Here is a 16,372-nt window from a genome sequence, read left to right on the forward strand (position 1 = left end):
TGTTGCGTAGCCTTGAAAATAATAATTTTTAATTGAGTGGAATAATAATAATAATATTGCTAAAAGTAGCAGCTGGCCAGGTGTGGTGGCTCACACTGGTAATCACAACACTTTGGGAGGCTGAGGCAGGATGATGGCTTGAGGCCAAGAGTTTGCGATAGGCCTTGGAAACAAAGGGGGAGTCACCATCCCTACAGAAAAATACATGAATTAGCCTAGTGTGGTGGCATGTTCCTGTATTCCCAGCTACTTGGGAGGCTGAGGTGGGAGGATCACTTGAGCCCAGGGAGGCTGAGACTGCAATGAGTCATGATCAGGCCTCTGCACTGCAGCCTGGGTGACAGAGTGAGACCCTGTCTCAAAACAACAAAAAAGTAGCAGCTAACATCAACTGACCTTTTATACCAGGTGCCTATTGATATCATAGTTTAATTTCTTAGAACTGTTTCTTATTTCACTTACCAACTCTGTCTTCAGTTACTCCCAGATTTTTACTGTGTGTGTACAGATGACCTTTTGTTTAGATTGAATTGTCTCCCCAGAAGTAAGATTACTGTGAGTCATGGTGAATGGACATTCTCATTACCCTTGATGTAAATTGACAGGGTTTTGGGTGCCTCCCAGCTATAATCTTAGCACTTTGGGAGGCTAAGAGAGGAGGATTGCTTGAGGCCAAGAGTTGGAGGAGGCAGTATGGCAGTATGGTGAGACCCTGTCTCCATTATTTTAAAAAATTGACAGGCTTTACCCGGGAAGGCTTATACACAATGTAAACACCCCTCATAGTATAAGAAAGTGCCCATTTCACTGCACCTTTGCCAGCACAGGGTATTATAATTTAGTAAGTCATTTTTTGTTTGATTATTTTAAATAGATAAAAGACCTCATGTTACTTTACTTGTCACATTTCAACATCTTTCCTCAGCTTATTAGCTCTATCTCTTTTCTGTCTGTAAACGGTTTTTGTTGTTTTGTTCTTTGAGACAGGGTCTTGCTCTGTCACCAGGCTGGACTGTAGTGGCATAATCATGCCTCGCTGCAGCCTTGACCTCCCAGGCTCAAACTTCAGCATTCCGAGTAGCTGGGACTACAAGTGTGCACCACCACTCCCAGCTAACTTTTTTCTTCTTTTGGATAGAGACAGGTTCTCACTGTGCTGTCCAGACCGGTCTCTAGCTCCTGGCCTTAAGCAATCCTCGTGCATTAGCTTCTCAAATTGCTGGAATTTCAGGCATGAGCCACCATGCCTGGCCTGGGCTAGTCCTGTATTCTCTAGAGTTCTCTTTACTTTGTGCTAGCCAATCTCTCATTATGCTGTTCACCTGTTATAATGAATAATTCTCCGTATTAAATTTTACCACTTTAAACTTTTGAGTGGTTTATGCTTCCTGATTGGACTCTGACTAATATGTTAGGAAGGGTCCCAGGAGATAAACCCACACAGATGGGATTTGGGCATAGGTTTGGTTTCCCAGGGGGCAGTGCTGAGCTCTTTGCCAGTGGGAAATGGGATGCTGGTGATTTCCAGGAAGTGACCTCACAATGACTCAAGCTACCACTTACTGTTGATTGTGACAAAATGCCAGCTGAGGCACATGCCTTGGGAGCTAAGTGGTTGCTGCCCTTGACCACTATGAAGACTGGTGTGGGAAGGGTCGCTTTGGATGCACTTGAGCAGGGGTCCCCAACCCCTGAGCCATGGAGCCGTAGGGAGCCACACAGCAGGAGGTGAGTGGTGTGGAGTGAGGGAGTGAGGGAAGCTTCGTCTGTATTTACAGCCACTCCCCTTTGCTCACATTCCCGCCTGAGCTCCACCTTCTCAGATGAGCAGCAGCATTAGATTCTCATAGGAGAACGCACCCTGTTGTGAACCGTGCATGTGAGGGATCTAGGTTGTGCTGTCCTTATGAGAATCTAATACCTATTGATCTGTCACTTTGTCCCATCACGCTCAGGTGGGACCATCCAGTTTCAGGAAAACAAGCTTAACACGCCCACTGATTCTACATTATGGTGAGTTCTATAATTATTTTATTATATATTGGATATCTAATAAATATATATTTATTATATATATTAATATGTTAAATATATTAATATATTAAATATATTATTATCTATTGTAATAATGGAAATAAAGTGCCTAACAAATTTAAATGTGCTTAAATCTTTTGGCCCAGCTCCTACTTCCCGGCAGCCTCTCCAGGCCCAGAACTTTCTCCAGTCAGCCTCTACAGACCAAGCTCATGACTCACAGTGGCATATTTAGGCCCATACCCCACCTCATGGCAGTCTCCGCAGATGAGCCTACTGCCTCACAACAGCCTCCACAGGCACAGCTCCATCGTTACAATGGCCTCTTTAGACCCAGCTCCTGCCTCCCAGCCTTCTCTCCAGGCCCTGAGCTTTCTCAAGTCGACCTCACCAGGCCCAGCTCATGCTTCTTTGCAGCCTCTCCAGGCCCAGCTCCTGCATCTTGGCCCCTCCAGGCCCAGCCTCTGCCTCCTGTCGGCCTCTACAGTCCCAACATCTACCTCACAGCAGATTCTTCAGGCCCAGCATCTGCCTCACTGTGGACCCCCCAAGCCAAGCTCCCAACCTTTCAGCAGCTTCTACACACCCAGCTCCCGCCTGCCAGTGGCCTCTTCAGGCCCATGGGGCTCATTCCTCACAACAGCCTTTCCAGGCCCAGTTTTTCCCTTCCGGCGGCCTCTCTGGGCTGAGAACCTCCTCAAGTCGGCCTCTCCAGACCACTTGCACCCTCCGGGCGTCCTCTCCGGGCCAAGCTCCTCTTCCTGGCTGTGTCTCCAGGCCCGACTCCTGCCTGTCAACAACCTCTTTGGACTCAGTGCCTACCCATCTCCTGGCTGCCTTGGTTGGCCCACAGCTTCCTCAAGCCACACTCCCCAGGCCCAGGTCAGGCCTCACGGTGGCCTCTCCAGGATGAGCTCCTGCCCTCCGATGGCACCTGCAGGCCCCAAATGGTCTCCGGTCGGTGGGCTTCTCCACGCCAAGCTTGGGCCTCCCGGCGACCTCTGCAGGCCCAAGTTGTCCTGAAGTCGGCATCTCCCGGGCCTGCCTCCCAGCAAGTAAGCAAGCTCTTTTGGCTCAACTCCTGCCCAGCTCCCAACCGCCTTTGTAGGTCCCGAACTTTCTCCAGCCAAGTTCTTCGGGCCTAATTCCTGCCGCCCGGTGGCCTGTATGGGCCCAGCAATGGTTGGAGAGTGGCCTCTGCAGGTCCCACTCTTGCCTCCCAGGGGCCTCTCCAGGCCCAGCTCTTGCCCCCACGGCGGCCTCCCGGGGCCAAGTCCCTGCCTGCCTCCCAGCAGCCTGTGTGCAGCCCAGCTCCTCCCTCACGGTGGCGTGTTGATGCCCATGCCTCTGGTACCCTGCCCAGAGGCATGAGCCCCTGCCACACACTGGCTCCTCCCACGCTGAGAGAGGTCAGCATGAGCCCCTTGCCTCACACCGGCCCCTCCCATGCTGAGAGATGTCAGCGTGAGCCCCTTGCCTCACACGGGCCCCTCCCATGCTGACAGAGGTCAGCCTGAGCCCCTTGCCTCACACCGGCCCCTCCCACGCTGAGAGAGGTCAGCGTGAGCCCCTGCCTCAACAGGCCACCGTGAGGGAGGAGCAGGGTCGCACGCAGGCTGCTGGGAGGCAGGCAGCGACTTGGGCCTGGGAGGTCGTGGTGGGGCGAGAGCTGGGTCTGGAGACACCCCTGGGAGGCAACAGCGGGGCCTACAGACTCTGTTCTCCAGCTGGAGCTGGTACTGTTCAGGTACTGGGAGGCGGGATGTGGGTCTGAAGAGCTTGGTTGCAGAAACTTCGGGGTGTACAAACGCAGGCGGGAGCTGAGCCAAAAAAGCTTGTTTGCTGGGAGGCGGGAGATGCAACCAGGAGAAACAGCTGTGCCTGCAGAGGCCGCCATGTGGGAGGCGGAGGCCGGGCCTCCTCAAATCGGCCTCTCCAGACCCACTTGCAGCCTCCCGGCGTCCTCTCCGGGCCCAGCTCTTCCTCCCGGCTGTGTCTCCAGGCCTGACTCTGGCCTCCCAACAACGTCTTTGGACTCAGCTCCTGCCCAGCTCCCAGCGGCCCTGGTAGGCCCACCACTTCCCGAAGCCAAGCTCCCCAGGCCCAGCTCAGGCCTCACGGTGGCCTCTCCAGGCTCAGCTCCTGCCCTCCAATGGCAAGGTCAGTGGGCTCCTCTAGGCCCAGCTTGGGCCTCCCGGCGGCCTCTGCAGGCCCAAGTCGTCGTCAAGTCGGCCTGAAATTGGGCCTGGAAGAGCAGCAAGTCGGCCTCCCCGGGCCCAGCTCCGTCCTCTCGGTGGCCTCTCCAGGTGCAAAACTTCCTCGAGTCAGCCTCTCCAGGCCCAGCTCCTCCTGCCTCCCAGTGGCCTCTTTCAGCCCAGACCAGCTCATGGCTCTTGGCGGCCTTCCCAGGCCCCGCTTTTGACTTTTGGTGGCCTCTTCAGGCCCAGAACTTGACCTCCAGTGGGCCTTTGCAGGCCCGGCCTCCTGCCTCTCGAAGGCCTGCATGGGCCCGGACTCACAGCGGACTCACAGCGGACTCTCCATGCCCAGCTAGCTCTCGCCTCATTGCGGCCTCCCGAGTCCAAAGCTCCTGCCTCTCGGCCGCTTCGGCAGGCCCAGCTCCCGCCTGCCAGTGGCCTCTTTAGGCCCAGCTCATTCCTCACAACGGCCTTCCCAGGCCCCGTTTTTCCCTTCTGGCAGCCTCTTGGCCTCTAATTTGTTTATCTTTTGTGTATAAATCCCAAAATATTGAATTTTGGAATATTTCCACCATTATGTAAATATTTTGGTAGGTGATTTATTTGGGGTGAGTTTCTGCACCAAGCCCGAATTTTTTATTTTATTTTCCTTATTATTTGGTGTTAAACAGGTTTAATGACGGTCATGGCAACTTTTTGGCACAATGAAAAATATCGCCCATGATCAACGTGTTCTGTTCTGGGGAAGGGGGCAAAGGCAGGGTGAATCACTTTCTTAAAAAGTATAGCTCAAGTTGGGAGTGCAGAGGGAATGGGGAGAAAACCCTCCCACTGCCTGTGTCAAAGTGCAGGAGCCCCCACCCCCATACTCACCTGAGTCCAGCCCCTCTGGGGAAAGAAGGGGTGCATGAACTCCCCCTAGTCCGCAGGCACCTCCCTGTGGCCCCAGGCCCTCTTCACACTCCATCTTGTAGCCCCTACAGGAGCTATTTTCCGAAAAGTGAAAAGCTCTGAAGGTCCCACAATTCATGGTATGTACACCTCCCTCACCAGGGGCTGCAAAGTCGCCTGGAGCTCCATACTGAGTAGAAGTCTTTGGGCCAGAGTCAGCATCTGGCTGACGGTCCGGATATCCTGGTTGGAGTGACCCTGGTGCTCCCTGCCAGGGCCTGGTGCCGCTTGCTGAAGATCATGACCGCCACTCATGGGCCACCGGATGTGGTCCTTGTCCCATTTGTTGGGGCTGCGTCCATCCTTCTCAGAAGATGAGTCCTGTTCCTTGCGCAGGGCACTGAGGGACTGGGCCTGACATCATCTGAGTGGTAGAGGCAACTGGGTGTCAGGAGACATGATGGAGAGGAAAGCATCATCATGGTCATTCTCTGTCTCACTGTTCAGCAGGGACTCCCCTGAGGGGCCCAGGGCTCCTCCTCCATGGTGGGAGGTGAGCTTTTACCAGGTTCCACCACCCCCAAAGTGTGTGGGGTTGCGGGCCCTGGGCTTTCAGGGCAGGTGGCTCCAGGGGGCCGCCCAGGGTCAACACTCCCTGTCCCACCTGGTGGATGCTCATGAGCAACAGCTGCCAACTTGGCAGGTTGTTTTCTTTGGTTGGAGGCCACTGAGTGACTGGCAGGTTGCTGGGCCTCATGTGGCTGCAGGGAGGGGTGAGAAAGGGGATGGAGTACCAGGGGAACACGGCCGCAGAGTGACCTTCCACATTCCTCCACACGAACATGCTGACGCCACGGGAGGCCTCACTGAACGCAGGCCTGGGGGCCGAGTACTTGGTCCGGGCAGGGGGTTCCTGGCAGGGGCTCACACCTCCTCACCCCCTCCTCAGCCAAGGTGGCTTGGGCCCAGAGAAGTGGGGGTTGGAGAGGAGCAGAAGGCCAGGCCTCAAGTTTTGTTTTTTTTGTTTGTTTTGTTTTTTGTTTTTGAAATGTAGTTTGACTCTTGTCACCCAGGCTGGAGTGCAGTGGCACGATCTCAGTGGCCTTCATACCTGGCTAATTTTTTGTATTTTTACTGGGGGTGGGGTTTTGCCATGTTGGCCAGGCTGGTCTTGACCTCCCGACCTCAGGTGATCCACTCACCTCAGCCTCCCAAAATGGGATTACAGGCATGAGCCACCGCTCCCAACTTCATTCATTTTTACTTGAAAAACTCCATTAAGCATTTTTTTAAGGTAGACCTAGTGGTCCTGAATGCCCTCAGCTTTGTTTGTCGAGGAAGCACGTTATTTCTTTTTTCTTTCTGAAGGACAGCTTTGTCAGACATAGTATTAGTTGCTGGCACTTTTTTTCTTTCAGCACTTTGAATGTATTATTCGATTCTGTCCTGACCTGCAAAGTTTCTTTAACTTTTGACTATTTGATTATATTGTGACTTGGTGAGTATCTATTTGGTTTGAACCTCTTTAGGAATCTTTAAGCTTCATGGATTTAGATGTGTAAATCTTTCCCATGATTTAGGCAGTTTTCAGCCATTCTTTAAATAAGCTTTCTTCTCCTTTCTCTACTTTCCTTCCCAAACTCCCATAACCTGACAATGGTTTGCCTAATGGTGTCTTGTTGGCTTTCTTTTCTCTGTCTCTTTTTTTTTTCTTTTTTTTTTTTTTGAGACAGAGTCATGCTCTGTCACCCAGGCTGGAGTGTAATGTGTGGTCTCGGCTCACATTGCACTCCAACCTCCGCCTCCTGGGTTCAAGTGATTCTCCTGCCTCAGCCTCCCAAGTAGCTGGGACTACAGGTGTGTGCCACCACACCCGGCTAATTTTTGTATTTTTAGTAGAGATGGGGCTTTGTCATGTTGGACAGGCTGGTCTTGAACTCCTGACCTCTTAATCTGCCTGCCTCGGCCTCCCAAAGTGTTGGGATTACAGGCTTGAGCCACCACACCCAGCCTTCTTTTCTCTTTTTTATTCTTTTTTTCTTTGTCCTCTGACTGGATAATTTCAGAAGATCTATATTGAAGTTTACAGATTCTCTCTCCTGTTGAAGTTTACTATTGTGTTATATCACCCAGTCTGGTCTTGAACTCCTGGGCTCAAGAGATCCTCCCACCTTGGCCTCCCAAAGTGCTGAGTTTACAAGCATGAGCCACTGCATCCAGTCAGTCCCAGCACTTTGGGAAGCTGAGGTGGGAGGATCACTTGAGCTTAGGAGTTTGAGACCAGCCTGGGCAACGTACTGAGAACTTGTCTCTATATTAAAAAAAAAAAAAAGTCTTTGGGAGGCCAAAGCGGGAGGATCACCTGAGGTCAGGAGTTCGAGACCAGCCTGGCCAACATGGCAAAACCCCATCTCTACTAAAAATACAAAAATTAGCCAGGTGTGGTGGCACACGCCTGTAGTGGTGGTGCATGCCTGTAGTCCCAGCTACTCAAGAGGCTGAGGCAGGAGAATCACTTGAACTGGGAGATGGAGGTTGCAGTGAGCTGAGATCGCACCAGTGCACTCCAGACTGGGCAACAGAGTGAGACTCCATCTTATAAAAGGAAAAAAGAAGAAAAGAAAAATTCCATATCTGAGTGTTTACTCCTGAGTTTTTGAGATTGTTATTAAGATCGTGCTCTACTGTGATGATTTGGGTTTGTTTGATAATCAGAAAAAAGCATATTCTTTTGGGTGTTCAGCCACACTGCTTTGGTGTCACAACTGCACATTGGTTTCACAGCTGCAGGACAAATTCGAGCATCTTAAAATGATTCAACAGGAGGAGATAAGGAAGCTCGAGGAAGAGAAAAACAACTGGAAGGAGAAATCATAGATTTTTATAAAATGAAAGCTGCCTCTGAAGCACTGCAGACTCAGCTGAGCACTGATACAAAGAAAGACAAACATCGTAAGAAGCAATAGTTTCTCCTACTATTCTGAGAGCCTTATCATTCTACATCCCATCTTCCTGTGAGATTGTCTTTGTAGCATTTAACTCTAATTGCAGTTCTCTTTTTAAAAATTGGCTTGCTTATTGTATATTTTCCCCAACTAAAGCGTGAACTCCTAGCAGGTCGTGGTGGCTCATGCCTGTAATCTCAGCACTGTGGGAGGCTGAGGTGGGTCGACTACCTCAGGTCAGGAGTTCGAGACCTATCTAGATAGGCATGTGAAATTATCTAGGAAATCAAAGGATTGCAGATGGAATCAGAACCACGTTGCCACAGTTTCATTCTGGCTTCAGCCTTGAGTACAGTATGGACTGAATGGAGACTACTAGGCTCTCAGCCATCTGCTGCGTTCTGGTAGTGCTCTACAATCATGTGTCTCTACTACTTCTTTTCAATGTAAATACTAGTGTAAAACTACTCAGCCACAAGCTCTGAGAGAGATCGAGAGATGTCCTTCTCTTAATAGAGATAAGTCATTTGGTGGAATAACTCTTCGAGTCAACCAGTGTAAGTAACAGAGACACCAAAAACCAGCTATTAGTTTAGTTTGCTTGACCCAGCAATCTACCTCTTAGTATATGCTTTGGTGACACTCATGTACTTATGCACCAGGTGGCAGGTGTGTACTAGAATTAAGATATTCATAGTAGCATTGTTTCAGATAGTAAAAAAGTGTTATCCACAAAAAAATGGATGAATTATCAGTGAAAATTACTGAACTTTGGACACACACACATCCTGCCAACCGTCATCAAAAAAAGTATTATTTCTTATTCTCCATCCTAACCTAGATAAGTGGAAGAGAAGAAAGAATTTTTTAAAAAAAGTCCTGATAGCTGGAAAACTTCCTTCACTGTATCCAAAGTTATGAGAACTCTTTGGGTTGTGTCTCCAAACTGAGATTCAGAAAAGCAATCACAATTAATCAATAAATTATCATTTTCATAGGACATTTCTAAATTTCCAAAGTGAATATAGCCTTTTATTTTTCAATCCAGCTAGCTAGCTAGGTCCATCCATATCCATGCACATCATCTGGTTTAATAGATTTCTCATTATGCTGTATTCATCTGTATATATTCTAATGTTGGAGAATTTTCTCAAATTTAAATATGATTTAGATAAACTTAACAGAGTGTCAGCAGTACTTAGACAAAGCAATTTTTTTTTTTTTTTGAGAAATGGTCTCTCTGTCACCTAGGCTGAAGTGCAGTGAGGGAGTTATGCCTCACTGCAGCCTCAACCTCCCAGGCTCAAGTAATCCTCCCACCTCAGCCTCCTGAGTAGCTGGGATTACAGGTGTGCACTACCATGCCTGGCTAATTTTTGTATTTTTTTTTGTAGAAATGGGGTTTCACTGTGTTGCCCAGGCTGGTCTTTCTGGGCTCAAGCAATCCACCCACCTCAGCCTCCCAAAGTACTGGGATTACAGGCATGAGCCACTACATGCAGCCTAGATAAAGCAAATTTTTAAATTGATTTGATACTTGATTTTACTCATAAAAAAAAACCTGAATGCTAATTGTTAACCAACTATTGTTAAATTTTAAGGGCAATTGGGTAGCATGGTCTTAGGTCTGATTATAAATGTTTGTCTTTTTTGGGAGCCTGTGATTTTTTCAATACAAAGCAGCTTTTAAAACATCTTGTGAGAACGGTATTTAGGAGGAGAACAAAAAAGGGAATTCTGAATTGTAATGACAGATTTAAACATGTCTTTCATTAGGGTTCACTTTGGTTTTCTTTTTCTTTAGTGGTTTTTGGCAAATTTGTCATATCAAGAAGCACTTTCAGACACACAAGTTGCTATAGTTAATATTTTATCTTCAACTTCCAGTAAGAAATTTGTCTTTAAAAATCTGCATTATAAATCAGTGTATGTATTTCTGTTATATATATGTGTACATGTACAACATTTTAATCTTGTTATAGCTTCTTACATTAGTTCTAATATACATTAGTCTGTTATAACTGCCTTTTAATCTGTATACAGTCAGGTGCTGCATATGATGTTTCAGTCTACAACAGACTGCATATACGATGGTGGTCCCATAAGATTATAATACTGTATTTTTACTGTACCTTTTCTATGTTTAAATATGTTTGGATACACAAATACTTACCATTGTGCTACAGTTGCCTACAGTATTCAATACAGTAGCATGCCATACAAGTTGGTAGCCTACAAGCAATAGGCTTATAGCATATAGCCTATCTGTGTAGTAGGCTATACCATTTAGGTTTGTGTGAGTATGCTCTATGATGGTGGCACAAGGATGACATTGCCTAACAACACACATTTTCTCTATATTTATCCCTGTTGTTAAGCATGACTGTAGTTTCATGCCTTAGCCTGTGCTATTTATGTTCCTTCAAATACTTTACAATATTTTTTATATAACAACATATTACAGTTTTATAGGCTGGCCTTTTGTATTGTAGTTGCCTTTCCCTTCACACATCCTTTCCAGAGATCTTTTTCTAGACCCTTTGGCTAAAATTTAATTGCTTATTTCAGAACTATAATTTGCCCTATGATAGGTGTTTTATTTTTAAGATTGAATCACCTTTCAAATCTGGAAGACAAAAGTATTTTTAAAGCTATAAAAGTAACTTTAGGGACACAGGCTTGATTATGATGAAGTCAGCTTGTTACTCTGAATAAGATTTAAGTTTCTTATTAGTTTAAAATAAATAGGACTGTACTTGATCTGTACTGTTGAAATAAACATGGTTTAGTTTGGAGGCTATTTTATGCATGAACTTTAAACATTTCAGTCTAGTCATTACTTAACTGCAGTCATTTTCTTAGTTAAGAGTGACAAAAATAATTTGAAAGGTAGGTATATAATTTGCTTATTTAAACAATGAAGTTGGTAGTAAAAATGTTGACAGTATTTAAACTCATGTACCATTTTTAAATTCTTTTCTCCTCATAGGACTTTTTACCTTAATCCTTGCTGCAGTATTTCCAAGTAAGAGTGGAGATAGATTTACCCTTTCTAAACTATTAGCTGTAATTTTAAGGTAAGCATATAGTGTGATAGCTAGTTTACTCTGCTTAAAAATACAATATTACAATTTCTGATAGTGGCACCAGGGTAGTTTGTATTGTAAGAGCAAAGAAAGATGTGGATAAAAGAAGGCTTTAAGTGGACATGATGCTACTTAGCCCTGTCACATCCTGCACTAGGTTTCTAAACCTTCCTGGGTAGGGTAACCAGAGGGAAAACCCCAAGGCTGCTTTGGTTCCCATTCATGTGTCTGCAGACTCATCAAGTATTGGACTGACGTTCACACTTAATGTGGCAGCTTAATCCTCATAATCTCCCAAGTTTCTATTTCTTCTTCTTAAGGCAATTTCCCCTCTTTGTTTTGATTTTTATTTCTCCTTTTTCTACTTCTCTTAGAAAGCTAACATTCAGTTTTCTCTAATTGTCTAAGCCTCAGGTGATGTTTCAGTTATTTTCTGTATAATTCATTTGGCAGTTTTGCACTACTGCATAATATGAGTGTTGCTGATAACTATACTTAAATATTTTAATTTAACTTTGTGTATGTTTGTCTTGTCTTTCCTACTGGTTTGTAAACCCTTGAAGACCATAGCCTTGTTTTATATTTGTGTCATCAAAGACCTAGCATAGGGCTTTGCCCATAGACAGTATTGAAAAAAGATGTGTTGGTTTAATAAAACTTATTTTATGAAACAAAATCAGAGAAGGTAGCAGGATGATTTGATGGAGAGTAGTGTTTCTTGGTTATCAAAGCTGAGATTGAATAAGAGCTCTGCTGTTTGCCCTGGGGCAGTTTCCTTAAACTCTGAAAGGGTTTCCTAGTTGAGAAAATGATATTATCTATTTTACCTTGCAGCCTTGTTTTAAAGTTTAGTGGTAATAGCTATGAAGTGTCTGGTATTGGGCAATCATAGAAGACTGGTAGCTCTTAATATTAAATGTTTTTCTTTTTTAGTTATAAGGGTAAATTAACCACGGTTGCTCCAATGGGCAGCTGGTTGATCCAACTAATTTATCATTTAGACTTTATGGCCACTAGGGATTTATTCTTTTACATGGCTTACTAATGTTTTAAGCCGAGCAAATTTTTGCATTAGGGAAATATGTTTGTATTGGAGAAGTAAATGAGGTTTTATTTAACTTTATTTAAAATATGTGCTAATTTATAACTTTTCTTCGTGGTATCTTAATAAAGACTTGATAAAGAAGGAAATGGATATAAAATATTGAACTTGTAAGTATTTTGACAGAGTACATTACTTCTTCTCATTAAAGTAGGTAGACGAACAGAGGTTGGCAAACTATGTTGGGTCAGCTGCTGGTTTTGTAAATCAGATTGTATTAGAACACAGCCACTCTCATCTATTTGCAAATTGTCTATGGCCATTTTAGCACTACAGAGGCAGAGCTGAATTGCAATACCATGTGGCCCAGAAGCCTAAAATATTTACTATCTGTACCTTTAAAAAAAAGTGTTACTTAGAAATTTTTTGAGTAAGTATATGTTCTTAAGAATTATGTATTAAACATTGTTTAATATTTTGTTTTGAATTGGCATTTTACTAAGAGATTCAATTTCTGATGCTATAAAAAGAATTTTACATAGCAACAATCTTGAAGGGAATCTAAGCAAAGAAATCTCATTTCATCAATTGAGAGACAAGAGTGTGGCCTCAAGCCAAACAACTTGGAATCCAATCCCATCTCCATCATTACTAGTTTTGAGATCTTGAACAAGTTCCTTACATTTCTGTGCCAATTTTCTCATCTGTATATTGGGGATAATAATAGGATTTCTCTCATAGGATTATTATGAGGATTAAATGAGTAGAAGTTCTAAAGTGCTTGGAACAATGTCTGATACACAACAGGAGGTGCTCACTATATTTAGCCATTATCATAATCTTCATCTTTTAAATGGAAACAAAATCCCTGGTTTCTAATATATTGTGGATACTCAATAAATAATAGCTGAATCTGAATATGAACAGTGATTATTACAGAAAATTGTGATGATTTAATTGAAGGGTTTGCATATTTAATGTGAGGACTACACTTGAGTTCTGATGACATCTTTCCGTAAGGGAATACATATTTTCTTTCATCTTCCTCTCCCACTGCCACACTGGTCTTTCTCATCAGGGTGAGAGAATTAGGCTAATTTTTTTTTAATTAGCAATATCTCGTCTACTTGAAAACGTGTTACAATTTATAAGATTCATAGAAATAGACAATGTAAAGAGTTCCCTGAGGACAGGAACCACATCTGTATTGTTCACTTCTGTAACCCAGTGCTTTGCCCATATTAGATGCCCAGAAAATAACAATTGAGTTTATGAATGACCTCTGATATCTCTACATCCTTAATTCAGTCTTATTTTTATCCACTAAAATCATGAGATTAGTGAAATTGTTTAAGCACGTAAGGATAGTTTTACTGTTAATTTAGATTTTACCAATAAGCAAGAGTAGTACCATTGGTGGATTTATATGGGTTTGATATATTTGTATAATCCAAAAGAAAGATTGGAAAGGGATGACAAGTTGGTTAATTCATTCTTAACTGAAAGACAGTGGATAGCATAGCACATAAAAGCACTGGACTCTGGAGTAAAACTGCCTGTATTTCAGTCTCAGCTATGTGATCTTGGTCAAGTTACCTTACCTCTTTATGTATTAGCTTTCACATGTAAAATGGGAATGGCAATAATAAGACTTCCTTATAAGGTATAATATTGTACATTTTGTGAGGATTAAATGAGTTAATACAAATATAACACTATATTATATTGATATTGTTAGATATTATTATTGAAATTGCTAAATTATTTGATAGTTTTACCCAAAGTTGAGATTAGTCTTGATCACTTATAAATAATTTTTATCTTTATGATTAGCCTTTTCAGAATTCTTTAGCTCATCATTAATGACTGTTATTCTCATAGCATTGGAGGTGTTGTACTGGTAAACCTGTCAGGGTCTGAAAAATCTGCTGGAAGAGGTACAATAGGTAAGTACTTGACTCTGGATTCTCTCTGTTAGAGTAAACAAGAAAGTTACATGTGCGTGCTCATGTGCACAGATGAACGTACGAAGGGTAGGCACTAGCAGGGTGTTTTTTTTTTGAACTTTTCCTTTGGAAATAACATAAAAAAATGCGTAAATAGTTTAGTGAATTCTCATAGCCTTCACCCAGATTTTTCAAATGTTAACAACTTACATAAATATTATACAGTTATAAAAATCAGAAATTAACGTTGATTATGATACTGTTATCTATAAAGCCTTTTCAAATTTTGCCATTTTTTCCACTAATGTTCTTTTTCTGATCCAGGATCATTTATTGCATTTAATTGTCGTGTTTCCTTAGTTTCCTTTAAATGCAGAAGTGTTCCTCAGTCTTCTTGTCTTTTATGACCTTGACACTTTTGTAGGGTACCACCTAGTTGGTTTGTAGAATGTTCCTCAATTTGCATTTGTCTGACATTTTCTTTGGTTAAATTGAGGTTGTGCATTTTTGGTAAGAATATAATGGAAGTGATATTGTTTCCTGATCAGTGCATTCTACCAAAAGGCACATGATATTGATTTGTCCTGTTGCTGGTAATGTTAATTTTAAGGTGGTTAAAATTAACCACCCTACTCCAGTGTAAAGTTACTAATATTTCCCACTGTAAGTAATAAGCATCTTGTGGGGGATACTTTGAGGCTATACAAATTTCCTGTTGCTGTCATATCTTCACCCACGAATATTGTCATTTACTCTTGATTCTTGATTCATAGTTACTGCTATGGTGAACACTTAGATTTTGATCCATTGCTTAGACTTAACAAAAACAAAAGTAATCAGAACCTAGCTGGGCTGAGCATGGTGACTCATGCCTGTTATCCCAGTGCTTTGGGAGGCCAAGGTGGGAGGATCGCTTGAGGCCAGGAGTTCAATACCAGCCTGGGCAGCATAGTGAGACCTCATAATAAAATAAACCTAGATTAATTATTTCTCTTTGAATACTTCTTTAGATATTTGAGGTTTATTGAATAGAACAATGCTTTCTGAATTATTCCTAGCTACTACCCAGTGAGCTGTGCTTTGAACCTCCTCACCTCTTTCTCACCCAGAGCAGCTTTGTGTATATAAAACAATGTATGTATTTGGTATGTGCATGTGTATGCAAGATTTTGTTGACAGGCTTTTCCTTAGCTTTAAAAAAAGTTTGAAAATAATAAAAAAAATGTAATAAAACATTCGTCTTTTGAATAATTGATTAAAGTATTGAATATGACCACTTGGCAGAACATTATTTAGCTGTTTAGAAAAGTTTAAATGTTTTTGAGAGTTAATAAAGAGAATCAGTATTTATTATTCATGTACTGTGAGATCTGTATTATGTTAGCTATTTCGGAACATTAAAAAGTATAAATTATGTGTTTGCAGTTTTCAAGGAGTTCTTGATTTGGAACAATATGAGATTTATAAAATGAAGCTACTAGGGATTAAACTAATACCATACTTGACAATAGTAAGTATTGTCTAAAACAGAAGACAGGACAGAAATACAGCCGATTAGAAAGAGGATGCTTTGTGGAAGAAATGGAACTTTAACAGAGCCTTTAAGATGGGAGTGGTAGTGCAATACATATTAAGAATGGTATATGGGGGTAAGGAAGACAATACAAGCAACAGCTTAGTGATGGAAAAAAACATTTGTTAAGTTGGAAAATGCCAGGTGTCAAGATTGTTTATGTAGGGTAAAATAAGAAACATGCATTTCTAAATTAAAAACAAAGTGTTACTTTGGAGTTGTATTATTATAATATGTATAGGTTTTGGTCGGATCATTGAGGTGAATGCTTTTGCATTTATTTGTTAACACATTAAACTCTTTCCTGTACTCCTAGAAGACTTGGATGGGGTAGGCTATACCTTTTCATTATATATCTTTATATCAATATAAAGGTGATTTATATCATTACATATCTTTTCACTTTTGTATATTCTTGCAATATTATCTGACACATTATTGGATTTTAAGCGTATATTGAATGAGCTAATGAGTGATTGCTTTAAATCACGTCCATTTTTACAGGTTCCATTTGGTCTCTTGCTGGAGCCATGCTCTATGCTGTCTATATTGTTATGATTAAGAGAAAAGTAGATAGAGAAGACAAGTTGGATATTCCAATGTTCTTTGGTAAGAATATATGTAACTTGGGAGGCTATTTACTCTAAATGATTAACA

At 42.8% G+C, this 16,372-nt stretch overlaps 1 protein-coding gene across 4 annotated transcripts in view; it reads left to right on the plus strand.

The window, feature by feature from the left end:
* Positions 1 to 2,180: 2,180 nt before the first annotated feature.
* LOC115931421 (solute carrier family 35 member F5-like) overlaps positions 2,181 to 16,372 on the plus strand; it is a 67,506-nt gene continuing 53,314 nt past the window's right edge. For 2 of the 4 annotated variants that reach the window (XM_063699334.1, XM_055368691.2), the window contains exons 1-5: positions 2,181 to 3,089; positions 7,908 to 8,075; positions 11,058 to 11,145; positions 14,078 to 14,142; positions 16,220 to 16,324. In XM_063699334.1, the coding sequence (XP_063555404.1) occupies positions 8,012 to 8,075; positions 11,058 to 11,145; positions 14,078 to 14,142; positions 16,220 to 16,324 (322 nt within the window). In that variant the 5' untranslated portion in view covers positions 2,181 to 3,089; positions 7,908 to 8,011. Of the gene's footprint in view, positions 3,090 to 5,323; positions 5,677 to 6,592; positions 8,076 to 11,057; positions 11,146 to 14,077; positions 14,143 to 16,219; positions 16,325 to 16,372 lie in introns of those variants that run through there. The other 2 variants (XM_055368689.2, XM_063699335.1) reach the window with 2 other exon arrangements.

This window comes from Gorilla gorilla, chromosome 17 (assembly GCF_029281585.2).
Source record: "Gorilla gorilla gorilla isolate KB3781 chromosome 17, NHGRI_mGorGor1-v2.1_pri, whole genome shotgun sequence".
NCBI lineage: Eukaryota > Metazoa > Chordata > Mammalia > Primates > Hominidae > Gorilla > Gorilla gorilla.